The sequence below is a fragment of the Gracilinanus agilis genome, chromosome 2 (genome assembly GCF_016433145.1).
Source record: "Gracilinanus agilis isolate LMUSP501 chromosome 2, AgileGrace, whole genome shotgun sequence".
NCBI classification, from domain to species: Eukaryota; Metazoa; Chordata; class Mammalia; order Didelphimorphia; family Didelphidae; genus Gracilinanus; species Gracilinanus agilis.
Window position 1 is genome coordinate 462,883,269 of NC_058131.1, and position 27,884 is coordinate 462,911,152.

The 27,884-nt window shown below is 35.9% G+C and overlaps 1 protein-coding gene across 2 annotated transcripts in view; it reads right to left on the reverse strand.

Moving 5' to 3' along the window:
* The window catches only part of MTHFD1 (methylenetetrahydrofolate dehydrogenase, cyclohydrolase and formyltetrahydrofolate synthetase 1), an 86,876-nt gene extending 60,113 nt beyond the window's left edge, over positions 1 to 26,763 (reverse strand). For both annotated transcript variants that reach the window (XM_044664855.1, XM_044664854.1), the window contains exons 1-6: positions 26,505 to 26,763; positions 14,156 to 14,240; positions 11,490 to 11,549; positions 10,769 to 10,822; positions 8,816 to 8,952; positions 8,581 to 8,681 (exon numbers count right to left, since the gene is read on the reverse strand). In XM_044664855.1, coding sequence (XP_044520790.1) covers positions 8,581 to 8,681; positions 8,816 to 8,952; positions 10,769 to 10,822; positions 11,490 to 11,549; positions 14,156 to 14,240; positions 26,505 to 26,545 — 478 coding nt within the window. In that variant the 5' untranslated portion in view covers positions 26,546 to 26,763. The remainder of the gene's footprint in view (positions 1 to 8,580; positions 8,682 to 8,815; positions 8,953 to 10,768; positions 10,823 to 11,489; positions 11,550 to 14,155; positions 14,241 to 26,504) is intronic.
* Between the last annotated feature and the right edge of the window lie 1,121 nt (positions 26,764 to 27,884).

Below are 27,884 nucleotides of genomic sequence, written 5' to 3' on the forward strand. Positions count from 1 at the left end.
AAACTACTAATAACCTCAACAAAGTTGCAGGATATAAATTAAATCTACAAAAATCATCACCTTCCTGTATATTCCTAAAATCACAAAAAATTCCCCCAGCAGGAAGAGTTAAAAAGAGAAATCCCATTCAAAATAAATACAGAAGCTATAAAATATTTGGTAGTATATCTACCTATATATACAGGAACTATATAAATAAAACAGCCTTTGCAAAAATAAAAACAAATTTAAATAACTGGAGAAATATAAATTGCTCACAGATGGGTTGAGTCAATATAAAAATCAAAATAGTTAAATTAATTTACTCATTCAGTGACATGGGAGTCTGACTACCAAAGGATTATTTTATAAAGCTAGAAAAGAGTAATACTGAAATTCAAATACAGGAACAAAGGATCAAGAAGTAATTACTTAAGAGTAATAATAAAATAAAGTAGCAAAGGGGGGGCAAAATTCCTATTAATACCAGATTGCAAACAATTTATTGACTTAAAAATAACAGAATCTGTCTTTGGAGTAATTACATACAGAAGCATGAGTATCAAGTAGTAGAGTGTTTGAGAAAACCAAAGACTTCAGTTATAAGGGTAAGGACTCATCATCTGACAAAAATTCCAATGGAACACTGTATAGAAGTTTGGCAGAAATTGGATACAAAAGACCAACTTCTCACCTAATATCAAAATAAACTCCAACTGATTACACAACTTAGACATAAAAGGTGACATCATAAATATATTAAAGTTGCAAAGAAATTATCTTTCAGATAAGCCTGGATAAGGAAAAAAGTCTGTGACTAAACAAGAGATAAAGAAAATAAAATGGATAATTCTAATAGCATAAAAGTGAAATTATTGAACAAACAAATCTGACAGTTAAAATTAGAAAGGAAATAGGTAATTGAGGAAAAATCTTTAAGTTTCTGATAAATGTCTCATAGCCAAGAAATATACAGTATTGCTCCAAATGTCTTATTATCATGCAAAGCACACTTCCATATCAGTTCCTGTTGTAAGAACACACTCACACAAAACCAAAACCTCAAAATAAAACCGTAAATACACTGATGCAAAAGATAGTATGCTTTGATCTGCATCTATCTGACTCCAACAGTTCTTTCTATGAAGGTGGATAGCATTCCCCATCACAAATCTTTCAGGATTATTCCAGATCATTGCATTGCTGAGAGTAGCCAAGTTTTCAGAGCTGATCGTCATATTGCTGTTATAATGTTTTCCTGATTCTGCTTATTTTGCTCATGAACATCAGTTCATGCAGACCTGTCAAGTTTTTTCTGAAATTATCCTGCTTATCATTTCTTATAGCACAATAGTATTCCATCACCAATATGTACCACAATTTGTTCAGTCATTCCCTATTTGATGGATATACCTTCAATTTCCAATTCTTTGTCACCACAAAAAGAGCTGCTATAAATATTTTTGTATAAGTAGGTCCTTTCCCTTTTTTTACTATCTCTTTGGGATACAAACATAGTATTGATAGTTCCAAATTGCCCTCCAGAAAGGTTGGATCAGTTCACAACTCTACCAGCAACACATTAGTGTCCCAATTTTGCCATATCTCCTCCAACACTTATCACTTTTCTTTACTGTCATATTGGCAAATCTGATAGTTGTGAAGTGGTACCACAGCATTATTTTAATTTGTATTTTTCCAATAAAGAGTGACTTAGAATATTTTTTCATGATTATTGATAGCTTTGATTTCTTTATCTGAAAATTGCTTATTCATAACTTTTGTTATATTGAATCTCTGGGAGCCAAGAGTCCACGCTGTTGATTGACAGGTGGGATCTGTGGGATATCGGAATGTTCCCAGACGGCCGTGAGGACAGGGGAGAGAGCAGTTGGCCCAGGGGGGTATAAAACACCCTGGCAGCCCTGGCTGAGAGTTCCTTTCCTTTTCTGAGACCTGAGATCTGTGGATCCTGGTCTTTTGGGGATTGAGATTTGCTGGGCTCAACCTTGCAGGATCTTCCTGTCTTATTCCTGATAACATCATCAACCTGTACCCAGACCATCATCTTCTAATTCTACTGCCCCTAGATATTAGGAAATCAATCATCTATAGCTATCTAGGTTTCCCAGGGCCCAGGAGGGATCCGGGAAGTGGGCAGGAGAAGAAGAAGAGGGTGGAAAGGGGTGGATATCCCAAAGACTGGTTAGGCATATCATCTAGCAAAGGAGAAGAAGCTGAAACATCAAGCAGCAGTTTGCCTACTTTGGTTTGCTGTGGCCAGGCTGGACCAGAGAAGCTAACCATCCTGACACATTACTTACCTACAGTTTAAGAGTTTATCATTACCAAATTTAGGTAGGGTTTCCCAATACCTCTATCCAAGCCCAGTACCCCATCTTTGTTAAATACAGTCAAAGCCTTTTAAAAGTACCTTCCTGGAGTGGTTATTTCCTAGCTTCCCTAGGAAGGGAGATACGCAGTCAGAGACAAACCGTTACTAAGCTAAAAGAGCCCATTATACAATATCAATCAACCCCAGGTGAGGCCTGAAGGGATATCATCCATTGACCTGCAGGATCCTGCCTGGGCACTGTTATAAAAGAGAGAGGTGTCATATCATCCTCTCCCTCTCCATCTATACAACATCTACATCTAGTTTTATTTTTATAATATCTTTGACCATTTATCAGATGGGGAATGTCTTGGATTCTTGTAAATTTGACTTAATTCTCTACATATTTGAGAAATTAGACCTTAATCAGAAAAATTTGTTATAAAAATTCCACCTAGTTGTTTGCTTCCCTTCTAACCTTTGTTACATTGGATTTGTTTGCACTAAACCTTTTTAAATGTGATATAAACAACATTATTCATTCTCTTATCTCTTATTCATAAATTCTTCCCTTCTCCACAGATCTGACAATAAAATATTCTATGTTCCTTTAATTTACTTATATTATCACTCTATATCTAAATCATAGATCCACTTTGACCTTATCTTAGTATATGGTAGGAGATATTGGTCTATCCCTGGTTTCTGCCACACTGTTTTCCAATTTTTCCCAGTTTTTGTTTAACAGTGAGTTCTTCTTCCAAAAGCTGGGGTCTTTGAGCTTATCAAATTCTAGGTTACTACGGTCATTTACCTCTGTATATTGTGTATCTAATCTACTCCATTGATCTTACTATTCTATTCCTTAGCCTATACCAAACTGTTTTGATGATTACTACTTTATAGGACAGTTTGAGATCTGGTACTGCTAGGCCACCTTCCTTCAAATTTTTTTTCATTAATTTTTTTGATATTCTTGACCTTTTGTACTTCTAGATTATAGGTAACTAAAACTTTGCACAAGAATCCAACACAGAAAAGGAAGGTAGACTGATTAAGGACATAAACTGTAAGAATTTTGCGTCACTGTAACACGGCATATTTTCACTATAGTTACAAACAATACTACATATTACAGCACCATGGGAGCTCGAAGATAGAAGACAGAGACAGAAGATGGGAACAGAAGAGGCGATTCTGAAGATCTGGTAAGTATTTATTTACATGCAACACATGCATTTAGGACACATGCATAACAAACTGTTGCAAAATCTTAACCAGGTGATGGTATTCATAGCAACAAATGGATACAAATAAATCATCTTGGAAGAAAAGTATAATAAATGTACACATTAGATTCATGAGGTCTTGCCTCATTTGGAATTTTGTTATGTTATAATGAAGTAATATCAGAGAACACAAAAATGTATTTTAAAAGGAAAATCTTTATGATTTTTGATAGTTTCAAAGGGGGAGTTGTTTATCTTCCTAATACGTGCTCAATGTAAATAGTTTGTAAATATATATTGTACATACTTTGTAAATAATATAAAGTAGGGAAATTTGTAAATATTGTAAAATTTTGTACAGAACTGTGAATATTTGTTTATATGTACAAAACAATTATACATACATGTGAATATTTACAGATTTCTGTATATTTGTGAATAGTAAAGTGTTGCAAGAATTAAATTTCTTAGAAAAACAGATTCAGTTTTTCAGTTTTTGTAGAGTTTTTCATTTCCAATATTAGAATAGGATAATGTTTTAGCATAGAAAAATCTTGTTTTGAATTATTCAAATAGGATTTTCTAAAATGTAGTCTGTATAAGTTTTTGCATAGCTAGATAAACTTTTTTTGATAGCGTAAGCTACATTGGTTTTCTGTAACTTTATATTCTTTTCAAAGTTTGCAAGATTTTTCTAAGGTCTATTGTTTTAGATAGGTTTGTTTTATGCTTTAGAATTAAAATGAAAAGTTTGTTCTTTGTAATTGTTTTTGGAAAAGTTTGCAGTTTGCATTTTGGGTTTCATTATTGTATTTTTGCAAAGGTTTGCATTTTTAATTTCTATATTTGTAATGTTTTTAAGTATGTTTGGTTTGATTTTTTCTGTTTATTGTAATCTTTTCTCTTACTAATATCCCTAAAGTAGGTTAGCATAGATAGGAATAGAGCAAAAATAGGATATACTAAGTTTAATATAAGGAATTTTTTTATAGAATAGGATAATAGTATAAGATAGGAAATTGCATATTTAGGTGTGAGCAATAGTCAGGAATGCTTTTAAGAAAGCATCCCAAACTTTGCTCAAAGGGAGGATTATAGGAATGAAACAAAATAGATATTATTTGATAAGATAAGGAATTTTGGAAAGGTATCTATGAAACTGCAGAATGGATGAGGCAAGAGAGTTCTATGCATGAGCTTGAAACTTTGAAGAGAGGAGAGCAGGCAGAGTTCTGGCAGTTGTTCTCTGGCTTCTGAGGAGACAGAACAACTGAGATCTTGCTCTCTAGATCTAGCTCTGCTATGACAGGAAAGAAATAGAACTCAGAAACCATCTTGAGGGTTTTTCACTTTCCTCACTGTGGAAATTCAGTGAAGAAGAAATTATCAGATCTGCTAATTTGAGGAGTGTTGTGAAAGGAGAAAGACAGAAGATCTGCTTGCCTGGGCTCTGAGTGTCATCTCAGAGACACACTTTGATAAGTTAGCCTTTGAGATATTTTGGCTAACTGATTTGTCTATTTTGAGACACTCAACATAAATAAGTTATTTTTTACTGTGAGGTGAAAGAGGTTGGGTGGAGAAATTAGTTCAAAAACAAACTGGAAATTAAATAATATGATTCTCCAAAACCAGTTAGTCAAAGAAGAAATCATAGAAACAATCAACAATTTCATTGAAGAGAATGACAATGATGAGACATCCTACCAAACTCTGTGGGATGTGGCCAAGGCAGTACTCAGGGGGAAATTTATATCCTTGAGTGCATATATTAACAAATTAATGAGGGCAGAGATCAGTGAATTGGGCATGGAACTCAAAAAATTAGAAAGCGAGCAAATTAAAAATCCCCAGATGAAAACTAAATTAGAAATACTAAAAATCAAGGGAGAAATTAATAAAATCAAAAGTAAAAGAACTATTGAATTAATAATAAGACTAGAAGCTGCTATTTTGAAAAAACAGATAAAATAGACAAAGTACTGGTCAATCTAATAAAAGAAAGTAAAGAAGAAAACCAAATTGACAGTATCAAAGATGAAAAGGGAGACCTCACCTCTAATGAAGGGGAAATTAAGGCAATCATTAAAAACTATTTTGCCCAATTATATGGCAATAAATTTAACAATTTAGGAGATATGGACGAATATTTACAAAAATATAAACTGCCTAGATTAACAGCAGAAGAAATAGAATACCTAAATAATCCCATATCAGAAAAAGAAATTGAACAAGCCATCAAAGAACTCCCTAAGAAAAAATTGCCAGGGCCTGATGGATTCACAAGTGAATTCTATCAGACATACAAAGAGCAAATAATCCCAATACTATACAAATTATTTGATATAAGCAAAGAAGGAGTCCTACAAATTCCTTTTATGACACAAATATGGTACTGATTCCAAAGCCAGGGAGATCAAAAACAGAGAAAGAAAACTACAGACCAATCTCCCTAATGAACATAGATGCAAAAATCTTAAACAGAATACTAGCAAAGAGACTCCAGCAAGTAATTAAGAAGATCATCCACCATGATCAGGTGGGATTTATACCAGGAATGCACGGTTGGTTCAACATTAGGAAAACCATCCACATAATTGACCATATCAACAGTCTAACAAACAAAAATCACATGATTATCTCAATAGATGCTGAAAAAGCCTTTGACAAAATACAGCATCCATTCCTATTGAAAACACTGGAAAGTATAGGAATAGAAGGACCTTTCCTAAAAATAATAAATAGTATATATACCTAAAACCATCAACAAACATCATATGCAATGGGGATAAATTAGAAGCCTTCCCAATAAGATCAGGAGTAAAACAAGGATGCCGATTATCACCTCTATTATTCAACATAGTACTAGAAACACTAGCAGTTGCAATTAGAGAAGAAAAAGAAATTGAAGGTATCAAAATAGGCAAGGAGGAGACTAAGCTATCACTCTTTGCAGATGATATGATGGTCTACTTAAAAAATCCTAGAGAATCAACTAAGAAGCTTGTAGAAATAATCAACAACTTTAGCAAGGTTGCAGGATACAAAATAAATGCACATAAATCATCAGCATTTCTATGTATTTCCATCACATTAGAGCAGCAAGAGGTAGAAAGAGAAACACCATTTAAAATCACCCTAGACAATATAAAATACTTAGGAATCTATCTACCAAAACAAACACAACTATTATACGAAAACTACTACAAAACACTTTCCAAACAAATAAAACTGGATCTAAACAATTGGAAAGCCATTGATTGCTCATGGGTAGGACGACCTAACATAATAAAAATGACCATTCTACCCAAATTAATTTACCTATTTAGCGCCATACCTATCAAGCTACCAAAAAACTTTTTTACTGAATTAGAAAAAACTATAACAAATTTCATTTGGAATAACAAAAGATCAAGAATATCAAGGGAAATAATGAAAAAAAATGTGAAGGAAGGAGGCCTAGCAGTACCAGATATTAAACTGTACTATAAAGTAGCAGTCATCAAAACGGAATGGTACTGACTAAGAGACAGACAGGAGGATTAGTGGAATAGACTTGGGGTAAATGACATCAGCAAGACAGTGTATGATAAACCCAAAGAGCCCAACTTTTGGGACATGAATCCACTATTTGACAAAAACTGCTGGGAAACTTGGAAAACAATATGGGAGAGATTAGGTTTAGATCAACATCTCATACCCTACACCAAGATAAATTCAGAATGGGTGAATGACTTGAATATAAAGAGGGAAACTATAAATAAGTTAAGTGAACACAGAATAGTATACTTGTCAGATCTCTGGGAAAAGAAAGACTTTAAAACCAAGGAAGAGTTAGAGAAAATTACAAAATGTAAATTAAATGGTTTTGATTATATTAAGCTAAAAAGTTTTTGTACAAACAAAAACAATGTAGTCAAATTCAGAAGGGAAACAACAAATTGGGAAAAAATCTTTATAACAAAAAACTCTGACAGGGGTCTAATTACTCAAATATACAAGGAGTTAAAGCAATTGTAAATCAAGCCATTCTCCAATTGAAAAATGGGCAAGAGACATGAATAGGAAATTCTCAGGTAAAGAAATCAAAAGTATCAATAAGCACATGAGAAAGTGTTCTAAATCTCTAATAATTAGAGAAATGCAAATCAAAACAACTCTGAGGTATCACCTCACACCTAGCAGATTGGCTAAAATGAAAGAAGGGGAGAGTAATGAATGCTGGAGGGGATGTGACAAAATTGGGACATTAATGCATTGCTGGTGGAGTTGTGAACTGATCCAACCATTCTGGCTGGCAATTTGGAACTATGCTCAAAGGGCTATAAAAGAATGCCTGCCCTTTGACCCAGACATACCATTGTTGGGTTTGTACCCCCAAAGAGATCATAAATAAACAGACTTGTACAAAAATATTTATAGCTGCGCTCTTTGTGGTGGCAAAAAACTGGAAAAGGAGGGTATGTCCTTCAATTGGGGAATGGCTGAACAAATTGTGGTATATGCTGGTGATGGAATACTATTGTGCTCAAAGGAATAATAAACTGGAGGAATTCCAGGTGAACTGGAAAGACCTCCAGGAATTGATGCAGAGTGAAAGGAGCAAAGCCAGAAAAACATTGTACACAGAGACTGATATACTATGGTAAAATTGAATGTAATGGACTTCTGTACCAGCAGCAGTGCAATGACACAGGACAGTTCTGAGGGATTTATGGTAAAGAACGCTACCCACATTCAGACGAAGAACTGCAGGAGAGGAAACATAAGAAAAACAACTGCTTAAACGCATGGGTTGAGGTGGACATGATTGGGGATGTAGACTTGAAACTACCACACCAATGCAACTAACAACAATTTGGAAATAGGTCTTGATCAAGGACACATGATAAAACCAGTGGAAATGTGTGTCGGCCAAGGGTGGTGGGAATGCGGGGGGTGAAGGGGAAAGTAGGAGCATGAATCATGTAACCATGTTAAAAATGAATATTAAAAAATGGTTAAAAAAAAAGGGAGGCTCTGAAAAATTAGCTTTACCTGTTTCTTTGATAAGTTCCAAGCATCCTTTAGGTGTACAGGGAATGAAACAGTCTCCTAAATCACCTCTAGCAAGTTTCCCAGCACTGATGCTATTTAATCTGAAACATTAAATTAGATTGAAGGCAGAATGAATAAGAAAAAGGAATTAAGTTTTAAATAGTTTTAAACAATGGCATGGTATTCTAAAGATACAATGGCTTTAAAATGAAGTGACTCAAAAAGTCAAACACACCCATCCACATCCTTTTCAGGAGCAACAGTATTTGCTACCAATTCAACATTAATGGTCTTCTCTGAATCTAAAGGTAACTGGACCAGGACTCCATGTATAGTAGGATCCTCATTCAAAGATGTGATATACTTTAAAACCTAAAAACAAAGTTAAAAAAAAAGTTAAAAGGTAAGAGGATAGAAATGGAGAATATTATAAAGCAAAACATATCCAATATTGTTTTCTCTCTAAGAGGTATAATTCAGATAGTTGAAAGAAAAAATTCACTGTTACATAGGTCCTGCATATATCTTAATTGTTAGATCACCTCCCCCCCAAATAATATCTCAGTAGGAGAGAGGTATATTGAGGTAGTTAGTAGTTTAAAAAAGGGCTTCCTGGAGGGATGAGAGAGGAGTCATGGGAACCTCTCAGGGGGAAATGCTCTGGGTCTGTGATTTCATTGTTTTAAGAAATGCTCAGTGAAGAAATTCCTATGCAGATCATTAGAAAGAAGATCAATGGGTGTCAAATGTAAGGCTTGACTCTAGGACTGGGCATGAGGCTGATTCTCTATTCAATAAGCTGCTCTATTACTTAGCCTGTCCCTTTACTTAGTCATTTAGGACCCTATCATAAATCTTACTTTATATATACTATTGGAATGCTTTTGTTTGTGATTCAATTCAATACACATTTGTTAAGTGTCTACGATCAAACAATTAACAAGCATTTTCTAAGAATCTACAAAATAGAGAGATGATTCCATAAATAAAAGAGTCAGGCCCAAAGAAGGGAGGGAGGTCCTGGGTTCAAATATAACCGTAGACACTTCCTATCTGGTTGACACTCGGCAAGTCACTTAACCCTAACTACCCAGCCCTTACTACTCTTCTGCCTTGCAGATGATACTACTGATTTTAAGATGGAAGGTGAAGGTTTAAAAAAATCTACTAAAAGTAAAAAAGTTATAAAGGCAAAAAAAAATAGTTTCTGCCCTCAAAGAGCTTACATTCTATAGAAAACCATATCTACATACATATAAATATACAAAAGAGAAATAAGGCAATTTGAGGGAGAGGGGTTATTAGCAGCCAAGGTGATCAGAAAAGGCCTCTTGATCTATGGAATGGCATTTGAGCTAGGCTTTAAAGGAAACTTGAGATTCTACAAGGTGAGAAGGAAATGGATTCAAAGTATGAGAGTGAGCCTGTGCAAAGGTAAGGAAACTGGATAGTCATGTATGAGAAAGCTAAGGTCTGATTGTAAAGGGCTTTAAGTGCCAAACAGGTAAGTCTGTATTTTATTCTAGGGGCTGGAGAGACAAAGAAGCTTCTTGAGTAGGGAAGTGACCTGTGTTTTAGGAAGTAATTCTGGCACTTCTATTGGGGGATGAATTAAGAGAAGGGAAAAAGAATGGACACTGGGACAATTAAGAAGACATTCCATACGCTATACTATGAGGGTTGAAATAAGGCGGTGATCCCTTGACAATAAAGGAGAGGACATCTATGAGAAATATTGGATTCAATATAGATGTTAAGTTTTTTATATCACTTCACATGTAGAGCCTGCTATGCAGAACTAACTTCTTTGCACCTTTTCTTATGCAGAGTTATTTTATGTGATAACTGTGCCTGCCATATCCACCTATGATAAGAACATGGATGATGTAAGATTTATTTTTTGCATCTCCCTTGGTTTCTAACACAATACTCTAAACACAGCAGACACTTAATACATGTCCATTCAATATTGAATCACTTGTATTACAGAATAAACCATTTAATCTGGGTCCCTTCCCTTGAAGTAAGGCACTCTTGAATATGAGGCAATCTTTTTACATATGCATGTATGCATACATATCATTACATACAGACATACATGTACACCTCAGCTGTGAAAATGTCAGTAAGTCATAATCATGAAATGAAACCATGAAAAGGCTTGTTCCACATGAGCTCAACAGCTTACCTCCGCCTCAGTTGAAGTTCTTGGTAGTTTAATATGTGTGGCTCTGATGCCAATCTGTAAGAAGGAAAATGTAAAATGTGTTAAATGAATTAACTAGCTAGGAAAAGTGAGAGGACTAAGAGATAGGGCTCTATTTTTTTGGGCACAGATGACTAAACACAGGTTAAAGGGTTAAAAGGTTAAAAAAAATTGTTTATCATTAAATTTCTGTCCAAAAGGAGTCTGTAGCAGAATCCCTAGAGTGATTCTTATAGTGTTGCCAGTGGAGTGATTCTCTGGGGATTCCCAAGACCCTTTCAAGAGACTACAAAGTTAAAACTATTTTCATAATACTAAAACCTTTAATTTCTAAAATGAAAAATACTGGCAGGATACAGTCCACATAAACTAAAGCTTTTTGGGTGGGGTCCTCAATAATTTTTAAGAGTGTAAAGAGGTTCTATGACCAAAAAGTTTGAGAATTACTATCATACAATTATCCATTTATTTATTTCCCCACAGTATTTCAGATTCATTATGTTCCTTTAATTTTTTTGTTTGAGCTTTCCATTTAAGAAACAGAGCAAATAAATAAAAGACGGAGGCTCTAGTTAGAAGCCACTTATTTTTAATTTGAAAAATAAGTCAAATTAGGATAAAGGCAGGAGAATTATAAGGGGGGGGAAGGAAGGCGTGGTGACGGGATCATTGTGCTAATTAGAATGGTCAGCTTAGATTTTACCTCCTCAGCAGCTTTTAGCTTCATATTTATATAAAGATTTGAATCATCTCTATTTCCAACCTAGAACAAACAAACACAAAGATATTTAATGAAGTATGATATAAAGAAAAGTCATTAAGTTTTACTTTTGATAAAAAAGTGTTTTTTATTGAAACAACCATATTATAGTTAACTTTTGGGAATATGCCTAATGCAGCTAGAAGAATTTAACCCAGAAATACTTAACCTTTGGAAATCATTAGATACATTTCATAGCCTAAAATCTGAGTAAACAAAGACAACACACACACACACACACACACACACACACACACACACACACACACACACACACACACACACTAAACTGAACTAAAAGTCCAGTGCCCCCAGTTCTCAAGAGGAAGAAGACTTAGCTCTGGTCCAAGCACTGTCAGCCAGTGAGGAGGAATCCACAAATAGCAGGCCCAGAGTCAAAGCCTGAAACCCTCCAAATGAAGCCTTTGCTAGGACCCTGGGAGTAGAGAGGATGGCTCAGCTTAGAGGGATGTGACCCTCACACTTCCAGGATTCCTTGGAAGAGGAAGCTCAAAACAAGAATGATGATGGGAATCCAGAGCTGGATTAAAGAATATACCCTGAGTTCCTCTGAGTTCAAGGTGGCAAGAACCCCTATTTGTTATCCCCATGTTTGAAGGGGTACAGTGAAACATGGCTTGGAGAGCTCTGGCCTCCCTCTTCATTCCTTTTTTCCCCTTTGCTTTCCCCACAGAGGGGCATCCCTGAAGTTGTCACTGCTGTCCCTTGACTAAGCTGGCAGGCAGATGGACCTTAGAAGAGAACTTACCAAACAGTGCTTAAAAAAAAAAAAAGGAAAACCTAACATTTCCTTCTCTCTGCATTCAAGGCTGAAGAAACAAGAAAAATTGTTTGCACTCCTTCTGGGTCAGCCTTAGGAGATATTACTACTTCTTCTTTTTTTTTAAACCCTTCCCTTCTGCTTGGAGACATTACACAATACACAATACTATATATTGGCTCCAAAGCAGAGGAGTAGTAAGGACTAGGCAATGGGGGTTAAGTGACTTGCCCAGGATCACACTGCTAGGAAGTGTCTGAGGCCAGATTTGAACCTAGGACCTCTCATCTCTAGGCCTGGCTCTCAATCCACTGAGCCACCCAGCTGATATTACTTATTTCTAAGGCTAGGAATTGCATAGCTTTTTTGGGGGGGCAATAAATATTTTCAGGAGAGTGAAACAATTTCTTTAGTACCTTATATGAAATCAGTTTCACATAGGAAGATTTATACAATATGATGCAGCATGAAGTAAGGAAAATCAGGAGAAAAATACAAGCAATGATTTCAATAGTATAAATGCAAAAATTTACATTGCAACTTATCAGAGTTCAGCTGCCTATTGATCTTTTTCGTACACTAGTGCCTTGATAAGATTTGCCCTTACTTATTCTAAAAGTTTACTTTTAAATTGTCTTTTTGAAACCTAAGAATTATGTCTCCATAGAAATGATGTTTAATGCAAGAATCAGAAACACTGTAAAAAGGCAGCTTTATTCAAATATCCACATCATATACAATGCATTTCTCTAACCAAAACATGATAGCAAGAAATCGTCCCTGGGTTTTACAACAATCTTATTACCTGGATAATGCATAGCAAAATCCAAAGTTGATATCACTAATTGTAAATGAATTAAATATTCCAGTATTACCTCATACTTCATTATAATAGGTCAATTGTCTATTCAAACTCAACACTACTATCAATCATCTATTTTCACACTTAGCTGCCTATGAAATAGGTGCAGATTAGGCCATTCAAGATATATATATATATATATATATAAAAGCAAAGACAAGTATTGTTTAAAAAAACCTAATTGAGCTTATTTCCCCAATTCCTTATCTAAACACAGTCCATATTACAAACCAATGACCTTTGTGTTAGGGAGAGACAACTATCTAGGATAAATCTATCACAAACGTGCTTTCTGGTAAACCTTAACCTCCAAAGCAGCCAAGAGAAAACAAAGTTTTTTGCTTAATAAAAACACTGGAGGTTAACCTATTCAAATAAGGAAGGGAGAGAAGGGTTTAATAATAAATAATTAATAATAATAATAATAATAATAATAACAACAACAACAATAAATGCTCTTTAAGCGAAGTACTGTTGAAATAGTGTTATGGGAACTTAGATTTCCTGACTGCAACATATGCTTTCTTTCTTAAATAAACCTCTGCAAGTAAACCAAGAAATAATCAGTCCTTGAGTGTTCTAAGTTGTTTTATAACATACCTTTGATTCTCACGCAGCAATTTGTGGAAAAGTAAAAAACAAAACAAAAAAGTACAGTGGAGAATATGTGCCAAGAACATAACCACAGGCCTTCGAATTGTCTTTCTTTTTTAGCAACCCCCACCTTTCTAATGGGGAATAATTTGTCACAAAAAGCAACAATGGCAAGATAATAGGAATGGAAGAAAATTATGCTATATAGCATCCACACCTAGTAAAGGCTTCACAAGGAGTAGAATAATGTATCTAGACATTCAAAGTATACATAGTGTGTGGTGAGATAATATTATAATTCTGTATAGTGTTTCAAATGAAAACTGCTTATTTCCTATGGGTCATGTTATTTTAATGAAGTCATCATGATACCTGTAAAATTGCCAGGCCTGGTTTGAAACCTGGGACTTGCTCATTCATTTGAATAACTTGGCTCTTCAGTCTCTCTCTTATTTTCCTAAGGAGAAAAATAAAAGATTAGTTTCCTTAAGTATTGACCAGAAATCACAACCTACAAAATTAAAATGTACTTTTCTCTCCAAAATTAAAACTAAAAAAATTATAGGGAGATAAGTCTCCCTGCACTCTTTTTGGAATTACAGGACAATGGAAAATTCATAACAAAGGTAAGAATGAAACACAAAGAAGCCAGATCTAATTTTGAAGTCAGTTCAGTATCCAGTATGCCACACTGGTTCTTGTTTGTATGTAGGCACAAGTGTTGTGCTCAAACTATGAGTAGGAAGATATCTAATTTTTTTTTTCAGTTCTTCCTTGATCTGTAAAAATCATTTTAGAGTTCTGTTTGCCTAGGTCTTATGCTTATCTTTAAAAAATGTAACATTTCTTTCCTCTCTCCCAATCCTTAAGTGCATGTCTTGATGAGTAGTTTTTTGGTTGATCATACCAATGATTGCACTAGTGAGAGGGATCACCAGTGCAGAAATTTCCTCCACTGAAGATGACCTACCAATTTACAACTTAGAAGTCTTAGAGGGTTTCCTGCTGCAAAGAGTTAGCGTTAAGTTTAACTGGTGGTCACATGGCCTATGTAACAAAGGCAGTATTTGAATTCAAATCTTCTTGACTTTAAGACACATCTCTAGCTACACTGCCTTTCTTGTCCAGATACATTAATGTACAAATACTTGGCATATCTTGTGGTTATTGTACAAGATAGTTCTCTATCAGTTTCTCCAGTTTCTTAGTGGTGTATAAAGAAATGTAGATTTTTTATGGTTTATTTCATGTACCTATCACTTCTTTGCTGAAGCGATTATTTTTATTAACTATCTTAACTTTAGGAATATAAACATTATCTACAGACAACTTAACAGTCTCACTGTAAATGCTTATTCCTTTCATTTCTTTTTCATGCTTTCCTGCTAAGATTTCTAAAACCATGTTAAATCGGATTGGCAAGTGGTCAATTCTGTTTAATGCTTGCTTTTAATGGAAATGCTTCTAGTGTTTCTTATATGTATATAAAATTGTCTTTTTCTAATAGGTACTTATATGATATTATGGGAGTGTTATTTTCTTATATCAAAACTTTTTTAACAAGAATGTTTACTATACTTTATCACAGGCTCTCTCTCTAGTGATAAATTCATGTAGTCTTTTTTTTTCTCTTGGTGTTGAGATTTATTTCACTAAATTTCCTCTCTTCCTATATCCCATCCCTGCAGAATGAAACTACTACAGAAAGATCCTACTTGTTCATGAGAGATTTTTTTTTCATGAATTAATGTAGCAGTATTTTTGAAAATCAAGATGCATTAATGATACAATAATGGTCTATAATTTTCCCTTTGCTTTTTCCTTTTTCACTTTAGGAAATTAATATTTGCCTAGTAGGAGGAGATGGATAACCTATAATTTGTTGTTATTGTTTCAAATTTTGTGGCTCAGTGAAGAGAGAGCCAGGTCTAGAGACTGGATGTGTTGGGTTACAACCCAGGAAAGTCACTTAACCTCAACTGCCTACCCCTGGTAAGTCTTGGAACCAATATTTAGTATCAATTCTAAGAGAGAGTTTTTAAAAAATCATTTAAAAACACAAGAATTATTTGTACTTAAAAGTTTGGTAGATCTGATTTCTGGATTGGTGTTCTTTTTCAGGGCAATTCTTTGATCTCTCCTTCTAAGATTGGTTTATTTAAGCTACCCACTTCTTGTTTGTTATATACTTCAGTATTAGAGGCAGCTAGAGGATACAATAGATAGAGACCTGAGCCTTAAGTCAGGAAGACCCAAATTCAAATTTGACTTCAGATACTTACTATCTGTATGACCTTGGGCAAGGCACTTAACCAGTTTTCCTCAGTTTCCTCAACTGTGAAATGAGCAAAATAACCTGCCTCATAAGATTGTTGTGAGGATCTAATGAGATAATATTTATAAAGTACAATTAGCCAGCACAAAGCAAGTATTATATAAATGCTTATTTTTTCCCTTTCTTCTTATTTTATACTCTTCTATAGAGGTGTCCTGTCCTGTGTCTAGGGCAAGGGCTCCTACCCTCAGCTCTCAAGTTTATGGGAAATCTTGTTTTTAAGAAATGCCTCTAAAGAACTACAGAAGTGGAAACACAGAAGAAAAACAACTGCTTGATCACATGGGTTGATGCGGTCATGATTTGGGATGTAGACTCTAAAACGACCATCCTAGTGCAATTATCAATAATATGGAAATTGGTCTTGATCGATGACACATGAAGAAACCACTGGAAATACGTGTTGGCTATGGGAGGGGGAGTTTGGGGGGATGGAGGGGAGAGTAAGAACATGAATCATGTAACCATGGAAAATTTTTTTCTAAAAAATAAAATTAAAAAAAGATAAAAAAAAAAAATAAAACTGGTTAGACTGAACCTGTCCAAAAAAAAAAAAGAAAGAAAGAAATGCCTCTAGCCCCTTGAGTTGTGTCTCCAGTACAGAATTATCCACTGGCAATCTGGGAAACAAGCTATTTCTTCCCTTGTCCTCTCCCCTTTAATAAAACTTTCTCTGAAATGTAAGGTTGATCAGACTGTACATTCTTTCCCTAAGGATTACATACTGTCTAGATTCTAGGCACTGCTTTGGAATAACCCCAGGAAGTCTAAGAATCTTACCATTTGTTTAGCTAAAGCTTATGATAAAAAATTGACTTCCCCCCATTTCTTACAAATGAGTACTTTCCTCCCTGGCACTGAAGACCACTCTATGCCCATGTCCACTGCTGGCATTCTTAGAGCAGTAGGGAAATGGACAAAACCCATTGAGACGTGAGAGAACATCCAGTACAAAGATTTTTAACTTGGAGTCCACGGATAGATATGTCATGAACTTGGATGGAAAAAAATTGCAACTTTACTTTCACAAATCTCCATTTGAAATTTAATTTTTTTTCAATTATAAATGTGGGGGAAAACATTCTGAAAAGGTATCCTACTGGCTTCACCAGACTGCCAAATAGATCCATGATACAAAAGAGGATATACTCCTATTATTAGGTAACACCCATGAAAATTGTACGTTTCTTTATAAGACACTAAGAATCAAGAGAAACTGTTTTTAAATTGCCCTTTATGATGACCACAAAATGTATTAAACATCTGGGAATTACTGATTATGGCTAAATGATTGTTGCTAATGGTATCAAATCTTATATTCCTTTTCTAAGGAGGTTAGTAACCTCATAAATCAACTATTGTAGTGCTAATGCAGAATTGAAAATATGAGTGAAGATGTGAGGAAGAGTACTGTTTCTTGGATGTTGTCCTATTATTCAGTGTGACTTTATAGAAAAATACCTTGGCTGCAGAGTCAGGACCCGGGTTCAAAACCCATTGCTAACAATAACTGTATAAACTTGGGCAAGTCCCCAAGACCTCCCTGGGCCTCAGTTTCTTGACCAAAAAAATGAGGGGTTGGGACAAGATGAACTTTGAATTCCCTTCCAGCATTAGATCTATGATCTTAAGATCCATGACCTCATTGGTCAGTTAATAACACTAATTTGATTTTAATAGTAAAGTCTATATAAGCTAATTTATTCCTTAATGCACTAAGACACTTATGAACATGTCAGTTGCGTTCTCCCTGCTCCTAGGTAATCTTTCTAAACCTCCCTAATGGACTTACTCCCATTGTCCACAGAAGCTCTTCTAAACCTTTTCATCACTCCTCAAACTTCCCATAGCATCCCTTTCTACCCTCTCTGCTGAAAACCTTGCTTATATTTTACTGAAAAACAAAGCAAACAAACAATAAACAGGAGCCTTTCACTAACAGCTCCCCTCAATTTCAGAAGGTGCCTTCTGCCACTATCTCCTCCACCCAATTCACAAGTAGAGTTGACCCTTCTTGCCAAGGCTAACTCTTCTACATGCCAGGTGACCCCATTCCATTTCATCTACAGATTGCCCTGCTCAATCATCCTCATTCTCACTTATTCTTAATCTCTCCTTATATACATACCGGTTGTTTTCCTACTGTCTGCAAACATGCCATATCTCCCCCATACTCAATCCCTCACTTAATTCTTCTGTTCCTGCTACAATCCTATATCTTTCCTGCTTTTTTCAGATAAAACTCTGGGAGAAAGCTATCTACATAGGTGCCTTCTCTTCCTTTCCACATCCTTTCTTCTCCAGTCGGTACAATCTGACCTCTGATCTCATCATTGCTTGGAAGTTGGCTGCAGGCCCTTTGCTGGCACACCCAATGGCTTTATCTCAATCTTTCCATCTTCTTGATCTCTCTGCAGTCAGATAACCTCCCTGGATTCTTTTCTTCTCTCCAGATTTTCAGAACACTATTCTTTCCTGGTTCTACTCCTACCTGTCTAACTGATCCTTCTCTGACTCCTTTTCTGGATCTGTATCCAGGTCACATCTACTAACTCTGGGTTTCCCATAGAGCTTTTCTTGGGTCCTCTTCTCTTCATTCCATACTATCTCATTTGGTAATCTCATTAGCTCTCAATGATTAAATTATTATCTCCAAGCTGAAGTTCTCAAATCAATTTCTCCAAAGCTAGCTTCTCTATTAACCTTCAATCTCACATCTCAAACAGTATGTCCTGTAGACATCCTTAGTATGTCCCAAACTGAATTCATGACCTTCCCCCTGTGATCATTTTTATTTATTTTAAAACTCTTTATCTTCTGCCTTTGAATTGATACTAGGTATTGGTTCCAAGGCAGCCAAGAGGTAAGGCTAGGAATTAAGACTAATTCCTAGGGTCACACAGCTAGGAAGTGTCTTAGGTCTGGTCTACTTTCTCTCAAAGTTCAATTCAAGTACCACTTTCTACAAGATTCCCTTCCCGCTGCTAGTACCTTCCTATCTCCTATCACCTTGTGTCTACTTAGTATCCAAGTATGTGTGTACATATTGGCTCCCTAGATTTGAATTTAAGCTCCTTGAGGACAAGAACTACTTTTACTTTTGTTCTTGGATCCCAAGCACCTAGTACAGTGCTTTGCACATTTTGCTCATTTTTCAGTTGTGGCTGACTCTCCGTGATTCCATTTGGGACTTTCTTGACAAAAATACTGGAGTGGTTTGCCATTTCCTTCTCCAGCTAATTTATACATGAGGAAATTGAGGCAAACAGGGTTAAGTGACTTGTCCAGGGTGGCACAGCTATTGTCTTAGGCCAGACTTGAGCTCAGGAAGATGAGTATTCCTGACTCCAGGCCCAGCATGCTATCCATTAGGCCACCCAGGTGCTTAATAAATACTTATCTGGGGCAGCTAAGTGGCTCTGTGGATTGAAGAGTCAGGTCTAGAGATAGGAGATCTAGGTTCAAATGTGACCTCATATGCTTCCTAACTGTATAACCCTGGGTAAGTCACTTAAGCCCAATTGCCTAGCCCTTACTGATCTTCTGCCTTGGAACCAATACATAGTAATGATTCTAAGACAGAAAGGGTTTTTAAAAATGCTTATTTATTGTTAATTAATGAAGAATTAAAATTTTTTTTCATTTTTTCCATGGTTCCATGATTCATGCTTTCTCCCTTCCCTCATCCCTCCCTCCTCCTGGAGTTGACAAACAATTCCACTGGGTTTTATATGTATAAATAAAAATAATCGCTTGAACCCATTTCTATATTATTCATTTTTGTAAAAGAGCAATCCTTTTAAAACCAAAACCCCAAATCACATACCCTTATAAACAAGTGATAAATCACATGTTTTCAATGAAGGATATTTTGGAAAATAAAAGTGATATAAAAATAAAGATAATTAAAAATTAAAGCATTCAAGGCAGGAGAGGGGAATATTATGTCAAATGCGCCAAATCACAGACCTTAAACACTTTCTGTAATCACATGTTCTCTATTCTATTTTCTTGTCTAGTTGTTCTATGACTCATGAGTATATCTTTCTAATATAAAATGTTATTCCACAATCCCTTTTATCTTTATTTTGAAAAAGTTGTTCTTCCAGGCCCATGCTCCAGTTATAAATCTCATCAACATTATCTCAGTTATACCTATATGATCATATTTGCCTCTCAGCATTAGGCTTTCTAGTTCATCCTAGTTCATTCATACCCATACTTCATGTATCTATACATAGATATCTGAAGCTATAGGTTTTTACTCCTGGCTCTCTTCTTGAATGCAGTGCTCCATGAGTTGCTGATCCTCTTTTTGCTTTTCTTCTTCCAGGGTTGTACCTGCTACTCTCTCTGACATGAAACTTGGTAGCTGTAAGTAAGCAATTTTCTCTCCTTCCATTTTCAATTTAAAGTTCTCTTGACCAGATTACCTGGATTAAGACAAATATTTTTATTGGCCCTGTTTAGGGGCACTCTCTTCCTGGTCAAAAGCTTACCCAACCATTGAAACAACAGTTCAATGTGTAAATGGGAGAATTTTTTTTTTATTCCAGTCAAATGAATCTTAGCCAACTGAAATTTGACTTTCATGAATTTGGAATTTAGTTTTTCTCCATTTTCTAGCCAGTTTTGTTGGTCTGACTGCAAACAGGAAGGACAGATTACATTTAGGCAAAGTTAAGTTTATGAGTAATATGTATAATTAATCACCTTTACTATTTGTTGTTTACCATGTCTAAAACTCACTTAAAGGCTCCCAGTCCTGAAAAATTCCCTACAACCTGGACATTCTATTTTTAGAAGGTTCTAATTATTGGGAAAATTTCCTTCACATGGCAGTAAGACTAGATCAGAAATTAAAGTATGTTCTCAGTAGAGATTATGTAAATACTTATTTTAAAAGTAGGACCTCAGATACCATAGAAATACACAATCAGTTTTTAGGGAATTTATTGCAGATAAATTCTTTCCAATCTTGTTTTTTTTTTCCTTTATGTTGTCATGAGCTTTATTGGGGGGGGGGGGAGGATCCAATAGTAGTAGTATTTTCATAATTTATATAATAGGGAAACTTGATAAGTAAATAATACAATTTTGTGTGGTCACTCTTAAATTAAAAAAAAAAACATCATTCTGCTAAAAATGAAAAAAAAAAACAAACCCAAAACAACCCTCCAAACAATCATTTGAAACTTTCTACCCCAACTTTAAATTTGCCACTGAAATTCTATAATTTAATGATTTAATTCTACTGCCTAAAATATAATAAAATTTACTGACTATCTCTTAAAGGTACAAATGACTACTTTGATTTCATGATATACTAAATTCGAAAAAAATTTTCCAAGGCCAAACTACAGGCCTGATCATAAAAGGGTACATAACTTAGAAATTTATTTTCCTTATTTTTAAAAAAAGGATATTGTAGGGCTTTGTTTAGAGAACAAATTACCTTGATTATATAGTACCTACAAAGATAAGCCAAATAGTTAGCATAAGGGACAGTTTGGGATTCTCAGTCTTAGCTGTTATTCTCACTAATTTGCTATGTGACATTGTACAATTCATTTAATTCTTTGGGTCTTAGTTACTAGATGTAAAAAATAAGAATCTTGCACTAGATGACCTTTAATATTCCTTCTCAGGCTAAAATTCTAGGAATCTCTTGTTCATTATAACTTTTTGCCACTGATGTTTGCTTCCATGATCCAATTCTGCCTGAAAATATTTTACCATAAAATATGATAAAAAATAAATGCAAGCCATTGACTATGACACCACCTGGTGTTCACTGAAGCATGAATATTTTTCACTTTAGCTATTCTACTTGAAAATCACATGTAGTTATCAACAACCAAAGTAAACGAAAGAAATTTGCCAAACTAACTCCTTGTAGAAGAAAGTTGCCTGTTAGCCTGCTTCACTAATTTTAAAGCAAAACCAAAGTGTATTGATCAAAAAATAAAGAATGGCCAATTAATGAAATATTTCCCTTGTATAATGTCTTTTTTCATCTCTAAAATGGAGATAATATTACTTACACTAGTCTGCTTCAAAAGTCTGTTGTAAGAAAAGCACTTTATAACGTTAAATCACTACAGACATTTTAGACATTTTACTCAAGAATGGATATTTTCTTATTTTTCAATCTCAAGTTGACAGCAATGGGTAAATTTTCTGACAACACATGCAAGCCTAAGGTGAAAGTCTAATAAGGTCAGACACACTAATATTTTACATTCTGACTTACAACATCCTTTCATTCAAGGACCTCCAAATGATTTTTAAGTAAATCTCTCCAATGAAAAGGCAGACTATCTGGTATCTTAAGGAACAGCTTTGAAGGCTATGAAATATAAATTAATTAATCAGTTTCACAGTAAAAGCTTGAACCACCTGCACATCTTATCTCTGATCTTAACAGTGTTGAAGATGGGCATTATTATTGTAACAACAGCTCATAATTTAGCTATAAAGCACCAGGAATTACCAAACTATAAGTACTCTGTGGATTTTGTTTTTTGGATTCAGCCTTTGATGTTGCTAGATGACAAAGTACATATAGCACTGGGCCTGGAGTGAGGAAAACTTGACTTCAAATCAAGTCTCAGACACTAGCTGTGAGACTCTGGGCAAATCACTTAACCTAAATCTGCTTCAGTTTTCTCAGATATATTATAGGTATAATAACAATGCCTACTTTCCAAGATTATTGTGGGGATTAAATAAGATAATAATTGTGAAACATTACCATGTGACATGGTAGGTACTCAAATTCTTGTTTCTTTCCTTCCTTTCTTCTTTGAAGATTCAGTTGCTAGCTACTTGAAAATATTAAGTTGTTTAAAATTCATCCACATAGCTCTTTAAGTAACTCTTGATCCAATGAAGTGGGAAGGAATTTGATGTAAAAGATCTGACCTACCAAAATATTTCTGCAGTTAAAGATTATTTACCCCACACAAAATCAACCCTCTGCACTTTTCTAAATTAAATTGTCTATCCTTAGGCCTTTCATTTTCTATATCTTTGACAGAGAAATCTAACCGTAACCATGGCTGTTAAGCTTTTGGCCCCTGATAAAAAGTACATGAAATTAAAACCCACTTTAAGGCTCAGCTGAATCTTGAAGATAAAAAAGCTAGGAACAAAGATGGCAAAATGGTACAAAAGCAATTAAGACATAGTTCAACTGCATTTTCAAAGGGACCTAGTACTAGATCAGTTAGATGAGATATTGATAAAGATATAACATTTCTTTTTGAAGTCCCAAAAGGACTTCCAAGAGAAACTGCAATAAGTTCAAAGAAATCTTTCTAGATCTTTGAAAGTGTCCTACTTGAAGGGAAAGGATATATTTATTATTAATTAGGAAACAGGGAAGAGAAGGACTTCATAAAACCAGAAGTAATAAAATTGATTTTTAACAGAAATCTCATTATTTATAGTCACATTTCATATACCAATCTTTCATTTCTCCCTATTATTTATGCATTTAGGAAATTATTTAGGCCTTTCATTTACTAATCATCAATTCTACAGTAAATAGTGATCAACAGAGGTGTCGTTTGTCTCTTCCATTATATGTTCATTAGAACTGGGAAGAAGTTGAAAATAGCGATCAAAATGAAACATGAGGAATTATCTGTGTATAATTCACTAGGGCAGGGGTCGGCAACCTTTTTGGCCGTGAGAGCCATAAATGCCACATTTTTTAAAATGTAATTTTGTGAGAGCCGTACAGTGCTCACAGTGTGCGCTCCTGTAACAGCACCTGAAAAAAATTGACTTTATGGCTCCGTCAGAAAGAGCCATATCTGGCCCTCAAAAGAGCCAGATACGGCTCGAGAGACATACCTTGCCGACCCCTGCACTAGGGGAACAAAATATAATACAAAAAGTTCTGTATTGAGAACATAGAGGCCTTATTTAATTCAAGCCCAATTGCTTTTATATTATCATTGTTATTTTAATATTAATAAGCTGTGTTATCTTGGGTAATCCACGTATCTTCTCAAGTCTATTTCCTCATTTATAAAAAGAAAGAGATAAGATTACCTCTAAAGCAGGATTCTTAACCTTTTTTGTGTCATAGATGCATATGGAATTATGATTACATCTATGAACACCTTCTCAGAATGTTTCTTTAAACGTATAAAATGAAGTTTTAGAATTACAGAGGAAACCAATTATACTGAAATAGTTATCAAAATATTTTTAAAAATAAATTCAAATTCATAAACACTAGGCTAAGAAATTCTGCTCAAGGTTCTTCATAGGTCTTAAGTTTAGAATTTATGTTAAATCAGTCTTCAATCAACCATTTATTTAGCAATTCTACAACCTAGGAAACCCTAAAACAAGGATCTGGTGATAGACTATATATTTTTTGTTCAGAGACTAGTCCAAGTTTGCAAGTTTTCATTACCAGGGTGGCTACAAAATCATCATTTTTTTTAACCCTTATCTTCCATCTTGGAGTCAATACTGTGTATTGGCTCCAAGGCAGAAGAGTGGTAAGGGTAGGCAATGGGGGTCAAGTGACTTGCCCAGGGTCACATACCTGGGAAGTGTCTGAGGCCAGATTTGAACCTAGGACCTCCCATCTCTAGGCCTGGCTCTCAATTTACCGAGCTACCCAGCTGCCCCCCCAAAATCATAATTTTTTAAACCACATCATCTCCTGAAGACAGTGAACAATAGTAGACTACATGAACAATACCTGATATTTGTGTTGACTTCATTTGTAAATAAAAATATGATCAATGCAAATAATCATATCCTAAATAACAAATATTGGTTATAAGTAACAGGTCTTCTTAAAATGGGGTATGCTTTGTATTAATTGACAGAAAAAAACAAGCACTTTCTGGTATAAAGGAGAACTAGCTTAGTTCAGTTTAATAAATAGTTACAAAGTACCTATTATGTGAAAGAGATTGTATAAGGGAAAAGAGAGTTGGCTATTGATCTAATATTTCTTTTCAGGACCAAGCAACAATCACAACCTTTCAAATACTTGAATTCAGTTCAACAAGCTTTTATTATGTGCCTAATACATACATTAAGAGGAGGCAGCTAGGTGGAACAGTGGATAGAGCACCTGGTCTTAAGTCAGGAATACATGAGTTCAAATCCAGCCTCAGACAATTACAAACTGTGTGACCCTGGGCAAATCACTAGCGCATCAGTAAAATGAGCTGGAGAAGGAAATGACAAACCACTCCAGTGTCATTGCCTCGGCAAAAAGTCAGCCCAGAATGAAAAAATGACTGAACATTAAACAAAAATATATATGAGAAAAGAAAAAAAAATCTCCGCTCTCAAGTAGTTTCCCATTCTTCTTGAAAGCATCAATTATTCATTCAGCCACCCTCTAAGTCCCTTCCCCTAGCCCTACCAAGTTTTCGATCAAAGAAACTGAAATTTCGTCACCCTAACTGGCTACCTCTAATAGTATTCAGTTTATATTTCTCATTTCTAAACTCCAAAAATATGGTTTAGGAGCAACTATGCTATGAGTCAATACCTTCTTTGTGCACTAAGGAACAGTAGCTTTCACGGGACTTTCGTACTTAAGTCGAATCAGTTATTGACAGACAAGGTCAAGGATCCCGGAAGCAGGATCGGAGTAGAACTTTGTTCCTTTACCCACAACCTTCACGTCTACAACAATGCATTAAAGCACTCCCTCCTGCCAAATCAATCCTCTGGGAATTTAGGTTCTATATCTCCGTGGAAGGGAAATATAAAGCATTTTCCCACATAAGTTTCTGACAATCACAGTCACCAAGTGTATTTCTGGGGCATGTTAAGTTTTGTCAATTCCCCAGCCCCAGAAAGGTTCTCAAGGACAGCAACAGTGAAAATAGCCATGGGCCAGTTTTCAGTACTAGGGGGAGAAAGTGGAAATCAACGTTTTTCCTTTTTTCCTAAGCAAATGGCAATATCCTCTAGTTTACAGGAGGCGATCATCTCGGAAAGCTGCCAGAATTCCAAACAGTACAGACACAGGAGTGTTCCCTAGGGAAAGAGTCTGCAATGTGACGATCCTCATAATTTGTGAGGTTATGTTATTAAAGAAGAAAGGAGCCCAAGTCCCAAGCCAACGAGGGAATGTCCTACAGCCTTCGGAGATGGCAGGTTCTTTGGGGAAGCCTTGCCATGAACTTGAACCAGGACCACCTCTGGAACGGAGTGCATCCCTTTCTCATGTTCCTATGGGGCCCTTTGCTCTGCCCGGGACAACTCTTGCTTTCTTTCCCTTCTTCTCTCAGTGTAACATCCAAAAAGGAGTAAAGGGTGGACCCCATGAATGAAGTGTGGGTAGTCCGACCCCACGGTCTAACCCTGCCCCCCAAGCTGTAAGGGCTTTTTGCTTACGCTGAGACCACCTTCCCGCTGAGAATTTCTGCCGGTGCCATGGCTCTTCTCTGCCTACAGCTCTCTTCGCGTACCACAGTCCTCCAGCAGCAAGACACCCTGGTGCGGCGTAAGGCAAACAGGCCCCACGTGCTGACCACCAAGACACTCGGTAACTACTGCGCAAGCGTGGGATCTAGGTGGATTCCGCGCGCGGTAACTCTAGAGCCTTAGGCGGGAGGAGGAAGAGTAAGGGTGGAGAGGAAGAAGACAAGAGAGAAGAAACCGCTAGGGATTAGCTAGGGAGAACCTCGCTTTCAGAGCACGCCTTTAAAGCGGGAGGCGGAGGGAAAAGGACTCCGCGCGCCTATGTGTGTTCGAGCTGCCCTTGATTCTAGCCAATCAAGGGGTGTAGAAGAGGGGAGGCGAAAGGAAGGCGGGGCCCCGGCCTCAGAGGGGAACCTTTTCCCTCGAACCACGGATGGCGCGAGTGTTTTGCGTGCATTCGTATATCCGGGGGAAGGAGGCGAGAGGTCTGGTCCTTCGGGCCCGCTAAGCTGATTCCAGGCAAACCTCCTTCTGAGCTTTTGCCCACTCAACTACGGAAGCCCTGAAGGGACAAACAAGAACCTTCACGCCTCCACAACTTTCCGAAGCAGCTCTGTTATGAAAGCCCAGATGGACTTTGTGTTCACCTTGATCATTGTGTTGCAATGGACCATATAGTGCACCTCGTAATTGACACAAAGATATGTTCAGTATTGTGTCAGGCTTTTTCTTTAGTATCATTAGTAAAATAATAATACTGTTTTTTCCCCTTAAGTAAACAAATCAATCAGGTACTTTGATTCTACAAACTACAGTCTCCTGACTTACCCAAGTCTCCTGACTTACCTAAGTCTCCTGACTTATATACACCACCTCCACCACCCTCCAATCCAGATCAAGAGCAATTAGGAAAAGAAAACTTGGTATGTTAATAACTAACAACGTAGAAGTTATTATTATCTCTGTTTTACAGTTGAGGAATCCAGTTGAGACAGCTGGCTGATCTTATCACAGGCTCCCTTCCACGGAAGGAGCAAGCCTAATGAATACATACCCAACACTTCTGGGATGCATATCCAATTCCGGATTCCAAATTATATATGTTATTAAGTATCAAAAGCACTTAATAACATTATTCGATAATAGCAGGTATATTTGGAGTTAAGAGGGTCTGAGTTAGAATGCAGATCTTCTACTTCTTGTGTATCTTTGGACTAGGAAGCAGTGGAGCTTTGGTTTCCTCATAAGTAAAATGAAGGTTTTGGTAATTTATCTTTAAAGTCCTTTGGAGATAGGGAATTCAGTGAATTTGGTTAAGAGTAAGTAGAGAGAGTGATGAACCTTTACATTTTA